We start from the raw sequence: 20,001 nt of genomic DNA, 5'->3' as shown, positions 1-20,001 counted from the left end.
CCAAATATAATGCCACAAAGAACCAAGCCTCAACAACTCGAAAATACTAAATATAGTGACTTAGTATAATGAGTGATGGTAACATGTGTAAACAATGAATATTTCCCTGTGTTTTTTTTTTACCTTGACAATGACCTTGACCTCTGACATTAGCCTTGCCTGCAGCAGTTCACATAAAAACAACCAAGCAACGTGCGTCATTTCACCATGGAACTGTTATTATATTGTAGCAGGGAATGAGCCTTAAGAACAAATGAGTAATACATGTGAGAATTACATATATTTACTTCAAATAAAGAAAATCTCTCTCTCATAAAGCACTTGGATTTTTCCCCTGTATTCTCAACTTGCGAAATTGTCCTTTACATGACAATACTACTCAAGAATGTGAAGTTATTGGGATTTTTTGGAAAATTACACAATTGAAATGTCAAACCCATGTACATGTCAATGAGTCATTTCTAATAAAGATATGAATGAATAAATACATTTCTGTATTTCTTACAGATTTGAAAGCAAAGATGATAGATAGGCAAATACACTATTTACAATACATTATTTATATTACGTGACCATATACAATGAAAGCATGCGATACAGTACTCACGAATACACAATTTACAATGTACAAATTGGGAGCAGAAGAGCGTATGTGTCTAGTACATACATATACATCAGGTGTTTCTCTAAAATTCAAAGAGACAGTATCATGTATTCCAAGTATCATAATCAACTTAGTCATGAACATCTGCACCCAGAGACAACAAAATCATGTCGTCAAGCATTTCTATTTTCACATATACATCAACATCAAGTTTATCAGTCAGACCTGAACAGAAACGATTTCTGACTAACATAACCATCAGAAGATGACAAATTTGAAAGAACAAACCATCTGTTGCTTGGTTTAGTCCTTGTTCAGAAAAAGAGCACTAATTTCGGAATGACATCGTCAAGGGTTTTCTTTACATCTGTCACACGTGGCTGTCCCTCAGAGTTTTTACATGTAAAAGTATTGCGAAGACCATCTTCTCCATCACGCTGAAAAATTTTGCGCAGGTGACCCAGATTCAGTCCTGATCCGGCAATTTTCTCGGCAATTGACATTTTCATGACACCTTGGGCTAAGAGAGAATGGAGTGTTTTGATATGTTTGGCCTTTTCTTTGTTGAAGAGAAGTAGATTGTGGACTGCTGATGGTGGGAAACTGTACCTAGCAAGTTCCTGAATTTTCATCTTTGTGTGAGATACAAGCTTACCAAGGACCTTTACATCTTCTATGGCATTGTGTGCTTCATATGATGAGTGCAAAAAGGTCTTGGCTAATTCTTCTTGCTTGTATGACGATTGTCCAGGAAAGGCCTTCTTGAAGACAGGTAGGCTATCAATAAGACCTGATACACAGTTGAAAAATTGTGCTTCACACTGGATGTTGATCAATGCAGATGAAAATACGGGAAAATCAAATCTTCTTCCATTATGCGCTAGAAGGAATACATTGGGAAACCCACTGAGCCATTTACAAAACTTGTCAACTGCAAACTGAACAGTTTCAGGCTGAACTTGTTTCCCATTGACCGTCATTGTACCACTATTATTAACTATGATACCAGTAACCTGTTGAGCTGTAGTTGAGATTGGTACTTTTGGAAGTACATAGGTTGAGAATCCCTTTCCTGTTTCCATATCTGAAGCTGCAATCTGTGTGATATGTGGCATTTTTCCTCCACGTACTGAAAAAAAGTTCAAGCTTTAAAATCCAAGTACATACAATATGATATATAAGTACATGTATCACTTGATGCTTATTTAGGTGATGCTTTACTAATCACAGACCTATTGGCACAACAAATAAAAAATGTGTAATCATTCAAAAAGTTCATTCAAAGATGAATAATCAATTCAAACTTACTTAGGTCTGTTGTCTCCAAGTCAAATGTAATAACCGTAGCTTCTTTGCCAGCTGATACAGTCGCGAATTTCCCACGGGGTACTGCTTCAGGTAACTGCTCAACATCTACATTAGTGGTATGCCCAATACCTGTGAAATGAAATAAGTACTGTAATAAAACGTAAAACTTTTCCATATGGTACTTATTTTTTATTTATATTTATTTGCAGTCAGAGGAAGTCGGCAAAAATAAAGTTTAAACAAGCGTTTTGTTAGTTTTCTTTGTTTAATGAAAATGAAACTTACCTGACTCATAAGTGGTCCCTTCTAACACTTCATTGGCTCCCTGTGCGATTACACGTTCCTGCTTCAGGGTAACACGTCTTCTTTTTGTTGAGGGTAATTGGGATTTTCGTTGTACACGTTTTCTGCGCTTCATTTGCTTAGCAGCATATTTTACAGAAAATGTCCCGGGAGAAATTCCTGCTGCCATGTTGACCTGAAATAGAAGGATGAGTTGCTGACACAGCCTGAACAAAATAGTATGCTGTTGTTCTGTTTCTGACAATCTTTTACTTAGGAGCCTTTTATTAATTTATTTTTACAATTTAAATGAATACTTTATAAAAAAATATTTTTGTAACATGTATTTCATTGAAAAATACAAAACAAACTTACAACACTGGAACTGTAACCCTGCTTTGAAAGTCTACAAATACAAAAAACAAGAAAAACCAACATAAATTCAAAAACATTTAAAATAAACATGAAAAAGCATGCATCAAAAGAAAACAAAAGCAAAGTTGAATCACATTTTTGCAAAACAAACAACAATAAAATATGTTGAATATATACCTCAGACACATAGCTTCGTCCTTCATTAATAAAGGCTGTTGTTGCTGCAACACGAAAGTCCAGGGACTCTGAATTTCCATAATGCAAAGATTTTGGTGCCCTCAATGTGACTTCGCGATTTGCATGTTCGCACTGTTGACTAGAGCCTAAATCAGCATATTGTTCAGCATTAGCAATAACTGGCTTGAACAGTTTTTTCAGCTTTGACTGTAGTTCATCATCTTTGAGAGCTGCTTTGTAGGGTAAACTTTTATGAGTATACTTCTCATTTGATGATGTACGTCTGAAGCCACAGAATCTGGGAAAACATAAACTGTGATCTCCAAATTGATGAGGAATCAACGCTTTGAGATTTTTCTCCAGTCCTTCCTTGTTCCCTTGGTTTTTGGCGAATGCATATTTCAGACATTTCTGAATGTGCATAATCACACTCCTACTGAGCTTTTTTCCTTGCAAGGCATATAAGCTTTTCCCTATGTTTTTCACGACGTGATTTCTATCAAACCGTTTTTTCATGGTAATGTTCAAGTCTGATTTGATATGAGCAATCATAGTATTATCACCGTCTCCTTCCAGGTAATCAACAGGAGTCCCACCCTCAGAAAGCTCCTTGATGCCTTGAACCCCACTTTTACACTCCATTAACCGAGCACTACCGAAGTGATTTAGGACACATCTGTGCTTTCGGATTGGTAGTCCAGGTCTATTCCTCATCCACCACTTGCATGTGCCGCATGTTCGGTGACCCACTAGTGCTTTAACTACCTTCTTTCCATATTTGGCCTTGCTCATGAAGAACGTGTGTGCTAAAAATAAAGTTAAAAAGTTTGGTTGCATGTTTAAAATATAATTGCTGAGGCACATATATGTCAGTATATTTTTAGGCAAACAGAATCATCATAATAAAGGTGAGGGTGGGCCTCGTTGGCCCAGTGGACTAAGGTGCTACAATGGAACATATAGTCTTTCTCCTCATTTTTCTACCTTTATGGGAAGGTCCGCCACAGTACCTACTGAAAGTCACATGGGTTCTACCGTTTCTCAATCACTCATCACTGGCCACTGTCATATAGGTGAAATATTCCAAAGTGTTGTGTAAAGTAATAATAACAAAAAAATGCCTCAAATTTCTTAATATACTTACATGTAAGACTGTCAAATCCCCTTTTATGCCAGGCTGTATCAACTGCACAAGACATTCCACTTCTGGTCTTGCATGGAAATCTTGATGCAAGTCTCACACGCTTCTTAGATGTTAAGATCTTCTTGCCGGGTTGTTTGTGTGGGGCCTGAGGAATTTCTTTTATTTTGGCAACAAGGCTGGCTAGATTTGATGGAGTGTTTACACTGAAACACATAAAAAGAAAACTTTGATACACATCAATAAATGTTCATCATGTCTGGCATACCAATACAAAAATATGAATCAAATACAGCATGTACATTTTAAAAGTTAAATCCTTTCATAGCTAAAGCTAATAAGGTCTGTGAGTGAGTGAGTATGGTTTTACGCTGCTTTTAGCAATATTCCAGCAATATCACGGCGGGGGACACCAGAAATGGGCTTCACACATTGTACCTATGTCGGAAATCGAACCCGGGTCTTCGGCATGATGAGCGAACGCTTTAACCCCTAGGCTACCCGACCGCCCCTAATAAGGTCTGTGATTATACCCAGTTTCCTTGGTGCTCTTAGGATAAGGTCCCCCCACCTGGATGTTACACCAGTGAACCATTGCAGGTTAACCTGCAGTCGAAGTCGATGGCAAAAAACAGCTGGGTGGGCTGAGACAATGCAGATAAAGTGACTTGTCTAAGGACACAACAAGTATCATCAAGTGGGTTTGCTAGGATTCGAACCGGCAACATTTTGATTGTGTGCCTAGTTGGTTAAACTCTCAATCATGCACTTGGCTACATGATCAAATAAAACTATTGTTTGTGCTGAATTTTTTTCAAAATTCTCACCTGTTTGAACATGAGACTGGTGGACTTTCAATATTCGATGCTTGAGGAGTCTGGTAAGAATGTCCACTTTCATCACCAGAACTAGCCTCAACTACTGGTACAGTAGAGGAGTAGGATGACATCAATAATCTGAAATATTAAAAATGAATTATAAATTGTTTTCATGTATTGTCAAAATGTTTGTTTGAGATCAGTTATTGTTTAACTTCTGTGGTGGAGGAATTTAACTGTATAACTTTTTAGCTGCAAACACATTTTACAAATGCAAAGAACCAACCCGAATTAATATTGGTTCTTTTATGTGCTAAAACAATTTCACTCATGTAACCACTTACTCTACAGTCCCATCTGATGGATTGATCTTCCATGTCCCACAGAAATACTGAACCTATGGAAAAGTGTCTTGTTGTTTCTAAATGATATACAATAGTTGCATATACATTGTACAATGGAATATTTTCAAAATAATCTTATTTCCATCTGAACATATATCCCACTATTCAACACAAGCTATACATGTACATACTAAAAATATATAGAAAAGAATAGACCTAATTTCAGGAGGTGCGTCTGGTAGAGGACAAACTCCTAAATCTTCGATCACCTCCCCCATGATCTTTGCAGCTTGTCGACTCTCCTCTTCTGCAATGTCTCTGTACCAAAGAAATAAACCTGATGGGTTAAAGGCAGACCAAGAGCAACAAAGTGAAAAAGGAATTCCAAATTCAAATTGTTTTTTTTTTAATATCCGACACCAATATGAGATGATATTCTTTGTTTATATTCGACGATTTCCACAATATCTACACACTCAGTTGTCATTAAACAATGAATTCATTTGATTCAGAGTATCCACCATGTTTATTGTATCCTTGTGTTATTAACAATTGGTTTGAACACAAATGACTAGTTTCATAAACAAACATTGCTATGACATTGTATAGAACTTACTCCATCTCCATTCTAAATGAATCATTTGCAGCCTGTTGAGTCGACTTTTTGGCAACAGCTTCAACATAGCCTCCAGCCCTCCGTTCCATGCTTTTTAAGCTTCTCTGGTTGATGGGTTTGATATTTAATGTCGAAAGGAGATTATTCATCCTGTCTGGTCCCCCAACGCTATCGATCATAGCTGTAAATAAATATTAGCCACAATGTAATTATATCAATGTATATATTATTGTTTTAGGAATGAGGGAGGGATGTGTGCCTGTTCATATAGTTGTCAGTAAAAATTCAAAGTTAAATCAATACATTTTATAAATCGGGCATAGCTACCGCGCACCCGGCTACCCGCCGGGTCTGGGAGCAATACTGCCTTAAATTTCATCCCCCCACCCCCAAGACACAAGGACAACTGTCACAAGCGTGCAATGTCTGACCCTTTTCCCATGTTGAAGCATACTGGAAAAAAGTTTACTATACTTACTTACCTTTCGTTGATAAAATAAGACAACATTGCAAACATAAGACATTAATAAAACATATGATATCATCGTGACATGAACAATAAGAAAGGCATGACGCTGAAATATCTGATCGAAAACAGGACGATATTTGTGCTATACATCCTCGGAATGCCAAAACTTTATGATAGCATTTTATTGGTCATTAAATGTAAAACAAAAATAAAATTTACCTGTTCCAAGCTTTGTGTTGATAACAAAACATGGCATCCCTGACTTCCCCTTCTTCTCCCTGTGTGTCTTCCCGTATGGAACCATGTTTATTTGCCCACATTCCACGTTCTGACATTTCACGTACAAATAGCCGCTAAGTCCTTTCCTCATCTCACCGACAATATTCCCATACGTTAATGGAATAGGGCCCAATTTGCAGTACTTGCAAGCGACGAGATTTGAGAGAAGTTCCCCGAGCTCGACGATCCTTCGCCCTTCTTTCCATCCATCTCTGCTTGCGTATTTGCCGAGTTTGATGTTTCGAAAAAGTGGACAGTCGTCGTCCTTGCAAGGATCACCGTAGCAAACATGACAAGCTGGGTAGTTGTGGTCGATGAGCACGTTCGATTTTAATATTTTGGTGTGATTACCGGTCTTTTTCTTTTTGAATCGACCACAGCTATCTCTGTCAGTCGCCATGATTGTTTACAATAAGGGGCATAACTCTTACTCGGTATTACATCACCCGAACATTGCCGATGTTGGAAACATCGGCAAAAGTCGTAGTTTTCACCGGAAGTGTCCCATTATACAGGGAATACCTTAAGAAGGGCCGCCTTCGGGCACCGGCCTGGGATCTTTCCCTAGTGTTGCAATCACTTACGGAAGCTCCGTATGAACCCTTGCATACTGCTTCGTTCCGGCATGTGACTTGGAAAACAGCATTTCTCCTCTCCTTTGCCACGTGTATCCGAAATTCATGCACTCGATGTCGCCAAGGTACGATTCGATAGGGGTGACGAAGGAGCGGTCCGCCTGAGCCTGCTCATGGGCTTCGTCGCCAAGAATCAGAGAGTCGGGCAAACGGAGAGAGAATTCACTGTAAGATCACTCAAAGAAATCTTACATCCTGCTGATACTGAGGACAGAGCGCTGTGTCCGGTTAGGGCCCTTAAGTATTATCTTAAGGCTTCGAATGAACGTAGACAAGGGCGTGACCGTCTGTTCATATCGTGTAACCCTAATCGCACGGTTGACATAACTCGCAACTCGATTGCGTTGTGGCTTCGTTCTGTCATCAATCTGGCGTACCGGTCTCGGGGGGTTACCGGTAGCGGGGTCAAACCCGCACGAGATCAGGGCGCTAGCGGCAACATTTGCCCTACACTCGAATATCTCTGTTCGCAGAATATTACGAGGTTGTTACTGGCATTCTGACTCGGTTTTTGCCAATCATTACCTCAAACAGGTCGCTGATGCCGTCGTGGAGAGTGTGCACCGTCTTGGCCCGCGGATCGCGGCGCAAGCGGGCACCTAAGGGGTGTGCCCAGCGCAATTCCGAACTCCTCAGGTGTCAGACCTTGCACGGTGGTCAATCTGGGTCGACTCCAATGTTCCCACTGCCGTGGGTACAGGAGTTGGGGTCCCGCAAACCAGCGCACTCACACCACAGGTGAGGGCGGCTTTTTGTGTGCTTTGTCCTTATTTGTATTTTGACAATTATGTATTTAATTGTCTGTCGTGTATCCCAACCTTGTGATGCATGCTTACAAATACTGGAATTAGGTCACGCGCCTAATGCATACTTTAAGTAGGCTTGCTCTGGGATATACGGTCTGAATGAAATTAATTTCCCTCTTTTCAACTGTTTAACCTGATCTAAGATTAAGCTCACGCGGATACAGTGTTCTGATCCGCTGCGGCGATGAAATACCTATCCAGTGGGGACGTTTGGAGTCACCAATCGTTTTGGCAATGACGATTGAGCCTTACGGTATGCGCTTGACAGTGCTTTGGTATTCCTATAGGGTAACGCCTAGCTAGGTGCATGCGCATCGAGTGCTTCCGCCTTGGTGTTTACTTCCGCTGGTCGGAAGAAACGCTAGCAGTCAGGATTCGGGTTGTAGGTGCTCCCCACCGCCTACTGTGGTAGTCAGCCTCGGTATAACAGTGGTAACGTATTACTTAATGTAATTTGTAGAATTTTCCTATTCGGAATATTCTATAAGTAATACGTTACCACTGGGCTGCTGCCCGCCCGTCCGTCCCCCGAGCACTTGCTCTCGCAAGAGACAAGAGTGAAGGGTGTCACATGGCAGCTAGGTGGCTACGCACGTGCTGCATGAGGTAATTGAGATCTCTGTGGTAGATTTCGCTATAGCAGCAGTTGTGGGAGACAACAGCCTCGGTATAACAGTGGTAACGTATTACTTATAGAATATTCCGAATAGGAAAATTCTACAAATATTTAAGTGCAAATTTCTTTGTTTTTTAACTCAAACGACTAAACATGTATCACAATGACTGAGATGCACTGGTATTTGCCAGACCCATGAAGATCCGGGGTAGAATAGGTCGTAAAGCAAACCCATGCTTTGTTGTAAAAGGCAACTATGCTTGTCGTAAGAGGTGTCTAATGGGATCGGGTGGTCAGACTCGCTGACTTGGTGGATGTCATATCCCAATTGTGGATCGATGCTCATGATATCAATCACTGGATTGTCTGGTCCAGACTTGATTATTTACAGACCGTTGTCATGTAGCTGGAATATTGCTGAGTCCGGCGTTAAACAACAAACAAACAAATTATAACATCCCAGTCGTTTCTGTCTCTCCATTGCAAGTGTTCGGGACCCTGCTGCAGAATTAAGTGACCAATGTTTGTCATTAGATCATTGATGTTTGTCTGGCAGTCTCAGTGACTTGGTTCACTACACATCCTGCCCTCAAGTTGTCTAGGATTCCAATCTAGGTACCCTGGGCAGGCAAATTTGGAAAGAGATCATTGTGTTGTTTAATTTTCTGGGATTTGTTTTTTTCTCATAAATTTAAATTTTCTCTAATTCACAGCCATTGTGACATAGCATGCCCTGCAATGTTGTAAAACTAAGCCAAAAAGCCTCTTTGGTTTTTTTCATCCTGATTGGTGAAACACAAGTCACCTCTACAATACATAACATTAATATATTAACATGACTTCTGGGTCTGAATAATCTCTATGTCCAAATGATAGATATACTTTCCAGTGTTACATGATGTTAAAAAATACATGTGATAGAAGCCGTCCGAATTGGGCCACTCATGTTAGAAATCTTCTATACAGATGTTGTTTTGGTTATATTTGGTTGGGGCAAAAAGTAGGAAATTGTAAAATGTTTGTGGAGTCGTTTGGCAACGTGTTGTAGATTCTGCTGAACGAAATTGGCATGCCTCGATTCGTAAATCTCTTGAATTCTACTCTTTGTGTAAATCTATATTTGAATGTGAACTGTATTTAACAGATATTATCTCTGTATGTTATAAAAAAAACTTTGTTAATATTTGAATCATGTATGAACACGATGAATTCTCTTGGTATACAAAACTTCTGTAAAGGAAAATGTGAATTAAATGATTCAGAAGTCGTGTGTAAAACCTGTTCTGTAATAGATGATGAAAGTCTTGTATTATTTTATTGCCCGTGTTGTGCAGTAGAATGTAATTTGTACTTGCAAGAACATGCAGATCATTCTAATTCTATATTGGATGTAGACATCTTTAAATTCACAAAAATTGTTTAAATTGTCAAATTTGTACAGAGTTCTTGCATCAAAGGAGATATTAAGATGCACCTTTAAATGTCAGATTTATGTAATGTGCTATGGGTTAGATGGCCTGGAATTCTGAATAAACTGAAACTGAATCTGAATTGGCAAAACATTAATCCCAATTTGGGACTTTTTGCTGACATTTGCTGCAGACATTCAGCGGGTCCAGATGAATCTGTGGCATGGAGCATTGCTCATAAACTCGGCCACTGGTTGGCTTGGCCGCAACTTGATAATTACCTGCTGCTGTTATAAAGGTGGGGTATAAAACAACATTCACTCCTTTCACTATGACATTAGGAGGACCCCCGGGAATATTTGACAGAGAGGTAACTTGATGGTTCTGACATGGAGATTTCATAACTTGTAGATCCTGCTGTGGAAGAGGCCAAAAGGAAGGCAAGAAAAAAGGAGGAATGTAGCCCAGACTTCAGGAAATCAGTGTACGGAAAACTCAGGTGGGCTGACTCAAGTTAGCTGTCTGTGCACTCATTGCTGGAGCACATTAAGGATAAGGTTGAATAGTTATGGCTTGTTATCACAGTGTGCATGTCATTGTATCCCAATTGCGTGGATCGATGCTCATCACTGGAATGTCTGGTCCAGACTTCGTTAGACCCGTGAAGATCCGAGGACGAATAGGTCTTCAGCAACCCGCGCTTGCTGTAAAAGGGGACTATGCTTGTCGTAAGAGGCAACTAATGGGATAGGGTGGTCAAGCTCGCTGACTTGGTTGATGCATGTCATCGTATCCCAATTGCGTGGATCGATGCTCATGATGTCAATCACTGGATTGTCTGGTCCAGATTCGATTATTTACAGACCGCCATCATATAGCTGGAATATTGCTGAGTATGGCGTTAAACAACAAACAAACAGACTCGATTATTTGCAGAACCCCCCATCATATAAATTGTTTGATAGGCATTACTTTCTGGAAGTTGCAGATGACAAAGTAGACACAATTTATGAATGACAACTTCTTTAATTACTGTAAAGGTGACGTTTTGGCATAGATCCTTAAACCGTTGTCAAGCACGGCAGAATGATTTACTTACTAACTATTGAAGATTTAACTTGCGCTTTCAGACATTACCATATTTGACGTAATAAGCGCCCAGGGCCCTCTCAAAATTAGTAATCGGGGGCTCTTATTGGAATATTATTTTAATGAAAAAAAACTGAGTTGAAAGATAAATTTCATGGTTTATGCTGACAGCCAAAAATGTTTATATACGACAGATATATTTTTCCAGAATTTAATTGCCCATAATTAAGTGTGCATATAACACATGAGTGTGTATTATACGCAAATAAATAAGTCTTGAGAACATTGATCAATCGGAAGGGTTGCTAATTGGGATTGTTCACTGGCCAATATATTAGCAAATTTCGCCGTGGGTGATCACATCACACACTTAACCCCCATCACACTCTTAACCCTCCATCACACACTTAACCCCCATCACACACCTAACCCCCATCACACATTTAAACCCCATCACACACTTAACCCCCCATCACACATACTTAACCCCCATCACACACTTAACCCTCCATCACACACTTAACCCCCATCACACACTTTACCCCCATCACACACTTAATCCCCCATCACACACTTAACCCCCATCACACACCTAACCCCCATCACACACTTAACCCCATCACACATTTAAACCCCATCACACACTAAACCCCCATCACACACTTAACCCCATCACACACTTTACCCCTATCACACACTTAACCCCCATAACACACTTTTAACCCCCCATCACACATACTTAACCCCTTCACACACATTTAACCCCATCACACACTTTACCCCCATCACACACTTAACCCCCATAACACACTTTTAACCCCCATCACACATAATTAATCCCCATCACACACACTTAATCCCATCACACACTTTACCCCCATCACACACTTAACCCCAATAACACAATTTTAACCCCCATCACACATACTTAACCCCCATCACACTCATTTAACCCCATCACACACTTTACCCCCATCACACACTTTTAACCCCCAACACATACTTTACCCCAATCACACACATTTAACCCCATCACACACTTTACCCCCATAACACACTTTTAACCCCCATCACACATACTTAACCCCCATCACACATACTTAACCCCCATCACACACACTTAATCCCATCACACACTTTACCCCCATCACACACTTAACCCCAATAACACAATTTTAACCCCCATCACACATACTTAACACCCATCACACACATTCAACCCCATCACACACTTTACCCCAATAACACACTTAACACCCATCACACACTTTTAACCCCCATCACACATACTTAACCCCAATCACACACATTTAACCCCATCACACACTTTACCCCCATAACACACCACTTTTAACCCCCATCACACATACTTAACCCCCATCACACACTTAACCCCATCACACAGTTAACACCCCATCACACACTTAACATCTCATCACACACTTAACACCCCCCCCCCCCCCCCCCCCCCCCCCCCCATCACGCAGTTAACCCCCATCCCACCATTAACCCCACCATCACACACTTAACCCCCATCACACCATCAACCCCCCATCACACAGTTAACCCCATCACACACTTAACCCCCATCACACCATCAACCCCCCATCACACACTTAATCCTCCATCACACAGTTAACCCCATCACACACTTAATCCTCCATCACACAGTTAACCCCATCACACACTTAACCCCCATCACACCATGAACCCCCCATCACACACCTCATTCTCCATCAAACAGTTAACCCCATCACACTTAATCCTCCATCACACAGTAAACCCCATCACACACTTAACATCTCATCACACACTTAACACCCCCCCCATCACGCAGTTAACCCCCATCACACCATTAACCCGGCCATCACACACTTAACCCCCATCACACCATCAACCCCCCATCACACAGATAACCCCATCACACACTTAACCCCCATTACACCATCAACCCCCCATCACACACTTAATCCTCCATCACACAGTTAACCCCATTACACACTTAATCCTCCATCACACAGTTAACCCCATCACACACTTAACCCCCATCACACCATGAACCCCCCATCACACATCTCATTCTCCATCAAACAGTTAACCCCATCACACACTTAATCCTCTATCACACAGTTAACCCCATCACACACTTAATCCTCCATCACACAGTTAACCCCATCACACACTTAACCTCCATCACACACTTAACCCCCATCACACCATCAACCCCCCATCATACACTTAACCTCCATCACACACGTAACCCTCCATCCATCAGTTAACTCCTCATCACTCATTGACACAGTTAACCGTTGTTTGTTTCAGGGAGTTGAAAGAAGACACCAGTATAGATGAGTTGCCCATGACAACTTGCCAGCTGTCTCAACCCGAAATAAGCTGTATCTTGGAAATAGCAGAGGAGCTGGATCTAGATCCTGTTGTCCGTGGAACTGTGAGTAACAATTAGTAGACTGGTAATACCATGAAGTGCTAGTATCAATACTATATAGAAAGGCAGGGGTCCTCGTCACTGTGTATGCAGAGCTCCAGATAAACTGCGTATCTGTGTAAAATACTCATCAGAAATGCAGAAATATGCAGTAAAATAAAATCCAAGCGTATCAAATACGCAACAAACATTACAGATACGCTACAAAAATATTTTGATATATCAATCAAAATATTGTGAAGTAATCCTGCGTATTCGATTAGAAACTCAGCAACTTATTTTGAAATTATAAACGGGCATTCCGTCAACCTTGCCAAACTCCACGATGACAGTTACATCATGATCATTTGCCATCACACTTTCTTGTGGAAGTATCGTCTTAATTTTGAGTCCTATAAAGCTCTCGAACCCACACGACACCAGTTTGCAGGGACTAGATGAATAGTGTTTTTAAATATTTAACTTAGATACCCACATGTGTAATAACTAGTTGGTAACAGAATTTTGAATACCCAGATAGAATTACTGATACCCAATGATTTTAAAATGCATGGGTAAAATACCCACAACACCAAAAGCTTATCTGGAGCTCTGGTACGTGTCTGGTCGTGGTGGTAGGTGTGTCCTGGGGTAGACTGGATACCACGTGTTTCTGAGGAAGGATAAGTCCCCAGTATGAAATATTTGCCTTTTCACTGGGTGTTTGGGGACACATTGGGTACCAAGTACTGATCTTTCTTGTGAAATCGGGGCATGGATGGCCCATTTGTCTTAGGTGTCCTCTGTGCATAGCTGCTTCCCTTGTGTCAGAAAACCTATGACTGTGAGTTGGAATCGTAGTTCATCCCAATTTATGTTTCGTCTGCTCGTGGGTTTTACCAGAGTGGTAAACATCTAAGACCTGCATCACCCTGGGCTTCCTCCTACATTAGGTGACAGTACTGACATGCTGTGAAATAATTGAAATACTGTTTAATGCAGATTTCAACAAAACTCACTCACTCCCTTACTCACTCACCCTAATGGAATCCTGAAGCAGAATGAATAGTATTTTGATCTTTTACTTCTAAATACTTGTAAAACAACTTATTTTTCAGGGACAAAGTGCACATATGGTGGTGAAAAAGAAGAAGTCATAATTGCAAGAGGAAGTGTGCATCTGCCAGAGAAATTCTACACCAGTTGAGCTTGTGATTTGAAGATACTGTGTTGACTTGTAGTGTCAGGGAGATGCTGCCGACTTTGGTCAAGGTTCTGCTGGTTAAACTGGAGAAGTGACACTTGTTTACCATCAGGTCCACCAGAGGAGGATATCTCTTTGGGCTTGTTGAAAACAGTTAAGCCAGGGGACTACAGAAGGCCCACTGATTTCACTTTGAAGATCAAATCATGTTTCATTTGGTTGAATCTCAGCACTGAAGATTCAGTTTCACCACTGATGACCTCAGTAACATTCAAGCAATAATAAAAAGTGTTTTCTAGTCATTTTTTTCCCAGGCGCACAGGGCCATGTTCCACATGGCTGTCATGGCACTACGACTTTCATAACACCCATACTTTAACGTAGTCATAGCTAAGACAGCTTTGTGCAACAGGGCCCTGAACAGTTCTGCTATTACATTCCTGGGCCCCGTTCCACAATGCGATCTTAGCGCTAAGACTCGTAAGTCTATGTTAAAGTATGGGAGTTACGATCGTCTTACGGCTACGATCGCTTTGTGGAACAGGACCCTGCTGTATACTTTAGAGTGCGCCCACTTGCACAGAGTGATCTTACTGCTGAGACTAATGCCACTCCTATTCTGTAACAGATTACACTTCGCAAGTGGGTCCTGGGCCCTGTCCCACGAAGCAGTCTTAGCACTAAGACACAAAGCCGTTGTAACGCCCATGCATAAACACAAACTTACGATAGTGCCAAGATTGCTTTCTGAAACTGGGCCCAGGGATGAAAATCTTCCGCAGAGTCACTTTTTTTAATATATGCCATTACACGATATACACATAAATCATACAGTGCCCCAGACCTACCAGCTCGCTTTCTCAACCTTGAATGCCAAGGACCACCTGGCCTAGAGCTGCCTCGTAAACAGGGCATTGTGTAAAACTCCTACCTTAGATCATGTGTTTATCACTTGAGAATGTGTTTGTTTGTTTTTTAATATTTTTAATTTTTGGAAAAACATTTTATTCACAGAGAGATGGATTCATTTTGTCAGCGATAGACATTGGCACTATGGCCCTCTAGCCAAACTAGTTAAGGTATTTTAAGGACTAGTAGAAATTTGCCATTTTTAAGTATTTTGCTATATATTATCTTCATAAGGATTACTGGATTATAAATCTTAGTTTCTAAAGCTGTTTGTTTAAAGTAACCTCAGCTCGTTATTTTCTGTTATATGTCATGGCTGGTCACTATTTCAATGCCAGTATTACTTTTCTTTTTATTAAAACCTTTCAGGTTACTGGACCTAACATAAGTTATCTGTAAGTCTTTCATTTTGGTTGTGTTCATGATTGTATTGTTGCTCTTACGAATCTATATATCACCGTTGTCATTATAACATTGTGTCCTTGGTTGCTTTTAGTTTGTCATTGTTATTAATTTAAGGTCATCTGAAACATTATAGGTTCAGGTAAGCTTATATCAATGTCACTAATCTGTATGTCATAACCTTTTACATTCTTACATGTCCGTTGTAAAAATGAGGTCTGTAAACATTAAAAACAGCCATTCGTTCCTGCATCAATACCGAGATAACATCTGGGTTTTCAAATTTAAGTTTTTGAACGTGAATTTCATGCATGGGCAGTTTTCTAATTTGAACCTCATGCAATTCAAACACCCTAAGGAAAATAGAAGCATCTCCTGTGACATTTAGTACACTAATGATGTTCTGGAGACAGGCGATTAAAGCATTATTATTATTATAACGATGTAAACACGAGAGGGGGACATTATGGTGGGGATAAAGCAGCACAAATGGATAAACTTTTTGTTGAATTTTACAATAACTAATAGTTGGTTGATTTTCTGTCTTCAATATATTTCCGCGTTTTGTTTCACTGTGATAATGGTGATGATGCTGGGGACATCAACAAATTCAGGTCCTGTTGTAGATTCAGTATGAGCTGCAGACAAATTCAGGTCCTGTTGTAGATTCAGTATGAGTTGCAGACAAATTCAGATCCTGTTGTAGATTCAGTATGAGTTGCAGACAAATTCAGATCCTGTTGTAGATTCAGTATGAGCTGCAGACAAATTCAGGTCCTGTTGTAGATTCAGTATGAGCTGCAGACAAATTCAGGTCCTGTTGTAGATTCAGTATGAGCTGCAGACAAATTCAGGTCCTGTTGTAGATTCAGTATGAGCTGCAGACAAATTCAGGTCCTGTTGTTGATTCAGTATGAGCTGCAGACAAATTCAGGTCCTGTTGTAGATTCAGTATGAGTTGCAGACAAATTCAGATCCTGTTGTAGATTCAGTATGAGCTGCAGACAAATTCAGGTCCTGTTGTAGATTCAGTATGAGCTGCAGACAAATTCAGGCCCTGTTGTAGATTCAGTATGAGCTGCAGACAAATTCAGATCCTGTTGTAGATTCAGTATGAGCTGCAGACAAATTCAGATCCTGTTGTAGATTCAGTATGAGCTGCAGACAAATTCAGATCCTGTTGTAGATTCAGTATGAGTTGCAGACAAATTCAGGTCCTGTTGTTGATTCAGTATGAGCTGCAGACAAATTCAGGTCCTGTTGTAGATTCAGTATGAGTTGCAGACAAATTCAGGTCCTGTTGTAGATTCAGTATGAGCTGCAGACAAATTCAGGTCCTGTTGTAGATTCAGTATGAGCTGCAGACAAATTCAGATCCTGTTGTAGATTCAGTATGAGCTGCAGACAAATTCAGATCCTGTTGTAGAGTCAGTATGAGCTGAAGACAAATTCACATGTAGGAGTTGAAGATATGGCTGAACGTGTTGCTGATGTGAGGATCTTGTATACTAGGGCTGGGATGAGTCCAAATTTAGTACCCGGGTACTCACTTCCCTAATACCTGACCCTACCCGGGTACCCGCTGCAGGTCTCAAGAGATAGATACAAAATGTTTGATTATCCCCCGTCCGTCCGTCTGTACGTCCGTCCGTCATGTTTCGTTTCCGAGGCATAACTCAGAAACCATTCAATATTTTTTCATGAATCTTTGCAGGTCTGTCAAGATCATGCTGAACTGGTGCCTTTTGCTACTTAGAAACTTTAGAAATTTTTATTTTTTACATTTCCATGGCAACAAGATGGACTTAGGTTCTGTGAGGGTAGGGTTCATTTCCGGAGCATAACTCATAAACCGTTCAATTTTTTTTCATCATACTTTGCAGGTCTGTCAGGTACATGCTGAACTGGTGCCTTTTGCTATTTTATACATTTTTATTTTTTATGTTTCCATGGCAACAAGATGGACTTATGTTCCAAACTCTTCTTTTTTTTACAATTTCCATGACAAGTTCCAACTTGGTTAAAAAAGGTTAGGGTTTGTTTAGATTTAATTATGTCATAAATAAACAGGGGCGGGGGATATAGCCATGTTAGTGGCAAACTCTTGTTGGGAATAGTTTGACCGTAGCCCTGGACAAAATGTATTAAGATACACGTATAAAACAATCTGGTCATGCATACTGACTGAAGCTTTATCTTTATTCAAACATATAGAAGTCAGAAGGAATGGTGCATGGTCAGAAAGAAATGCGAACATCAGTGACTTGTAGTGTAGCCATATACAGTTGTAGATCACAATATATCACGTGACTAACCACGGGTCCAGGTAGTCCTGTGCGTACCCAGGTCCTTCTCAGTACCGACCGGAGTACCCGAGTTACCCGTACCAGCCCTAGTGTATACCATTTCAACATGGAACCAGGTTCTGACTCCGGTAATAATCTTTGTGGGTCCAAGTCATGAAGGTCTGAGAGTGGGGAATCAGTTTCCAAGAATTTTGCTGTTATGTCATTGCGCATGCTCAGAAGCCTTTAGCCTTTTATGGATAATTTCAATGTTAGGTTGAAGAAAATTAACCATTGATAATCTGAACTTTTAGTTGTTGTTTTACTAGAATAGCACTATCAGTCATAAAGTACAATTTTAATTAGTTTTAATGATTCAAGCAGCCAACGATTTTGTGTTCCCAGGACTCGGGTAATTAGTTTTGTTCCTTTGTATATATACATTGTGTATAGGATGCAATAGTTAGCATCCAGTATAAGCCTGACTTATGTCAGCTAGGTTGTCCTTTATCTACATCATGTCTGACACTGCTGGCCTGAAGATGGACAACAGATCCATGCAGTGGGGTTATGTACACTTGCATGCAGAAATAAATCAGGTTTTGATATGAACATTTTTGTTTTGTGTTTGAAGTTGGAGTCTTTAGATACACAGTACTTGTATTACAACATGAACTTTGTACCCATGTCATAACCTTGAATTTAAACCTATTATTATACCCCATCCATCCGTCCGTCCATCCGTCCGAAAACTTTGTCCGCACGATTTCTCTTAAACTATTCAGTGGATTCATCTCAAACTTAGTACATATGGAGGGGTGCAGTCAAAAGAAAAAAATTGTTTTTATTAATTTTCCATTTTTTAATGAATTTTTCAAACCCTAACCCTATCCTAGCTATTTAATTTGAAACTACTGACACACTAGGCGGGTCGGGGGTATTAGTGAGCCATGCTCACTTTTGCACTTGTTTATCACTGAATCAACAAATGAAGTCGTTATCAATGTTACCACTGCGAACATTGTGCTAAAACCGAAATTGGTGATCAATGATAGATTGTTTTTGTCTTCAATAATAATTAAATTATTTAAAATTTTGCCTGAAACAAATAATGTAATGACTTCTGCCCATATCCCCCGTATTCCACCTCCAGAAGATGTATGTCCTATGCATTCACACTCAATCCATTTAATTACATAATTTGTTTAGGGGGAGATACTGGCGGAAGTCTTACCCAAATATTCAGGTGAAGTACAAAGCCTGATTCCACTTTTTTTTTATGCACCATAAACAATTTGGGCTTTTGAGATGCCCCCCAAGTCTCCTCCCTCTCAAAGCTCTGATGATAAAGTACCTCACCTGTCAAGTTAAGATGGCCAGTGTACATAATGTAGCCAGATGTTGCCCTCCATATGTGGGCTGTCAGTTTGTAAGCTGTTGACCTCTTCAGATTTCAGTTTATCGTCTCAGTTAGGTTGAAATTATGTAAGATGTTTGTAGCCATCATTACATCCCTACCTGTGTCTCCGCATCACAAGGAAAATCTCAACGCCAAAGTGTAGATGTTGAACGCGTTTCTACACCATACAGAAATGTGCGTCCAGTATGAACAAATGTGTAGAATGGACGCAGACAAAGAATATAAGGCATGCTAAGGGAGACACAAAAACATGCCTTGTACCAAATTCTTGACAAGAAATATAAAGGTCATGTCATAAAAGTAATGATCAAATCTTACTGTGCAGTACACCACATTACTTTTCAGGACCCTCATATTTCCTGTAAGAACCCTTTGAAGTAATTTTTGG

The 20,001-nt window shown here is 40.2% G+C and overlaps 2 protein-coding genes across 3 annotated transcripts in view; one reads left to right on the top strand and one right to left on the bottom strand.

Moving 5' to 3' along the window:
• The window catches only part of LOC124134963 (inactive peptidyl-prolyl cis-trans isomerase FKBP6-like), a 31,117-nt gene extending 13,527 nt beyond the window's left edge, over positions 1 to 17,590 (top strand). The window contains exons 10-12 of the mRNA XM_046500080.2: positions 10,291 to 10,378; positions 13,291 to 13,417; positions 14,512 to 17,590. Of these exons, the coding sequence (XP_046356036.2) occupies positions 10,291 to 10,378; positions 13,291 to 13,417; positions 14,512 to 14,553 (257 nt within the window). The 3' untranslated portion in view covers positions 14,554 to 17,590. The remainder of the gene's footprint in view (positions 1 to 10,290; positions 10,379 to 13,290; positions 13,418 to 14,511) is intronic.
• On the bottom strand, positions 419 to 6,934 carry LOC124121066. Of its 2 annotated transcripts, XM_048396056.1 has the most exons (9): positions 6,354 to 6,934; positions 5,666 to 5,846; positions 5,266 to 5,367; positions 4,715 to 4,843; positions 3,891 to 4,093; positions 2,747 to 3,552; positions 2,198 to 2,390; positions 1,913 to 2,041; positions 419 to 1,733 (listed from the first exon to the last, which is right to left on the bottom strand). In XM_048396056.1, the coding sequence occupies exons 1-9, from the start codon at positions 6,811 to 6,813 to the stop codon at positions 919 to 921; spliced, it is 3,018 nt and encodes a 1,005-aa protein (XP_048252013.1). In that variant the 5' UTR covers positions 6,814 to 6,934; the 3' UTR covers positions 419 to 918. The 2 variants fall into 2 exon arrangements, with proteins under 2 accessions (XP_048252013.1, XP_048252014.1); XM_048396057.1 differs by lacking the exons at positions 419 to 1,733; positions 1,913 to 2,041 and adding an exon at positions 2,570 to 2,600 and having other exon boundaries at positions 2,210 to 2,390.
• Positions 17,591 to 20,001: the final 2,411 nt, after the last annotated feature.

This window comes from Haliotis rufescens, unplaced genomic scaffold (genome assembly GCF_023055435.1).
Source record: "Haliotis rufescens isolate VD_foot unplaced genomic scaffold, xgHalRufe1.0.p SCAF_15, whole genome shotgun sequence".
NCBI lineage: Eukaryota > Metazoa > Mollusca > Gastropoda > Lepetellida > Haliotidae > Haliotis > Haliotis rufescens.
This window is presented reverse-complemented; position numbering and strand designations above follow the sequence as displayed.

Excerpts from the sequence above, each read along its gene's own strand:
- LOC124121066 (XM_048396056.1), bottom strand. The coding sequence starts at position 6,813 with ATGGCGACTGACAGAGATAGCTGTGGTCGATTCAAAAAGAAAAAGACC. Across the intron at positions 5,368-5,665 it reads TCATTTAGAATGGAGATGGA|AGACATTGCAGAAGAGGAGA; the intron begins GTAAGTTCTATA and ends TCTTTGGTACAG. Across the intron at positions 2,391-2,746 it reads GACGAAGCTATGTGTCTGAG|GTCAACATGGCAGCAGGAAT; the intron begins GTATATATTCAA and ends CTTCTATTTCAG.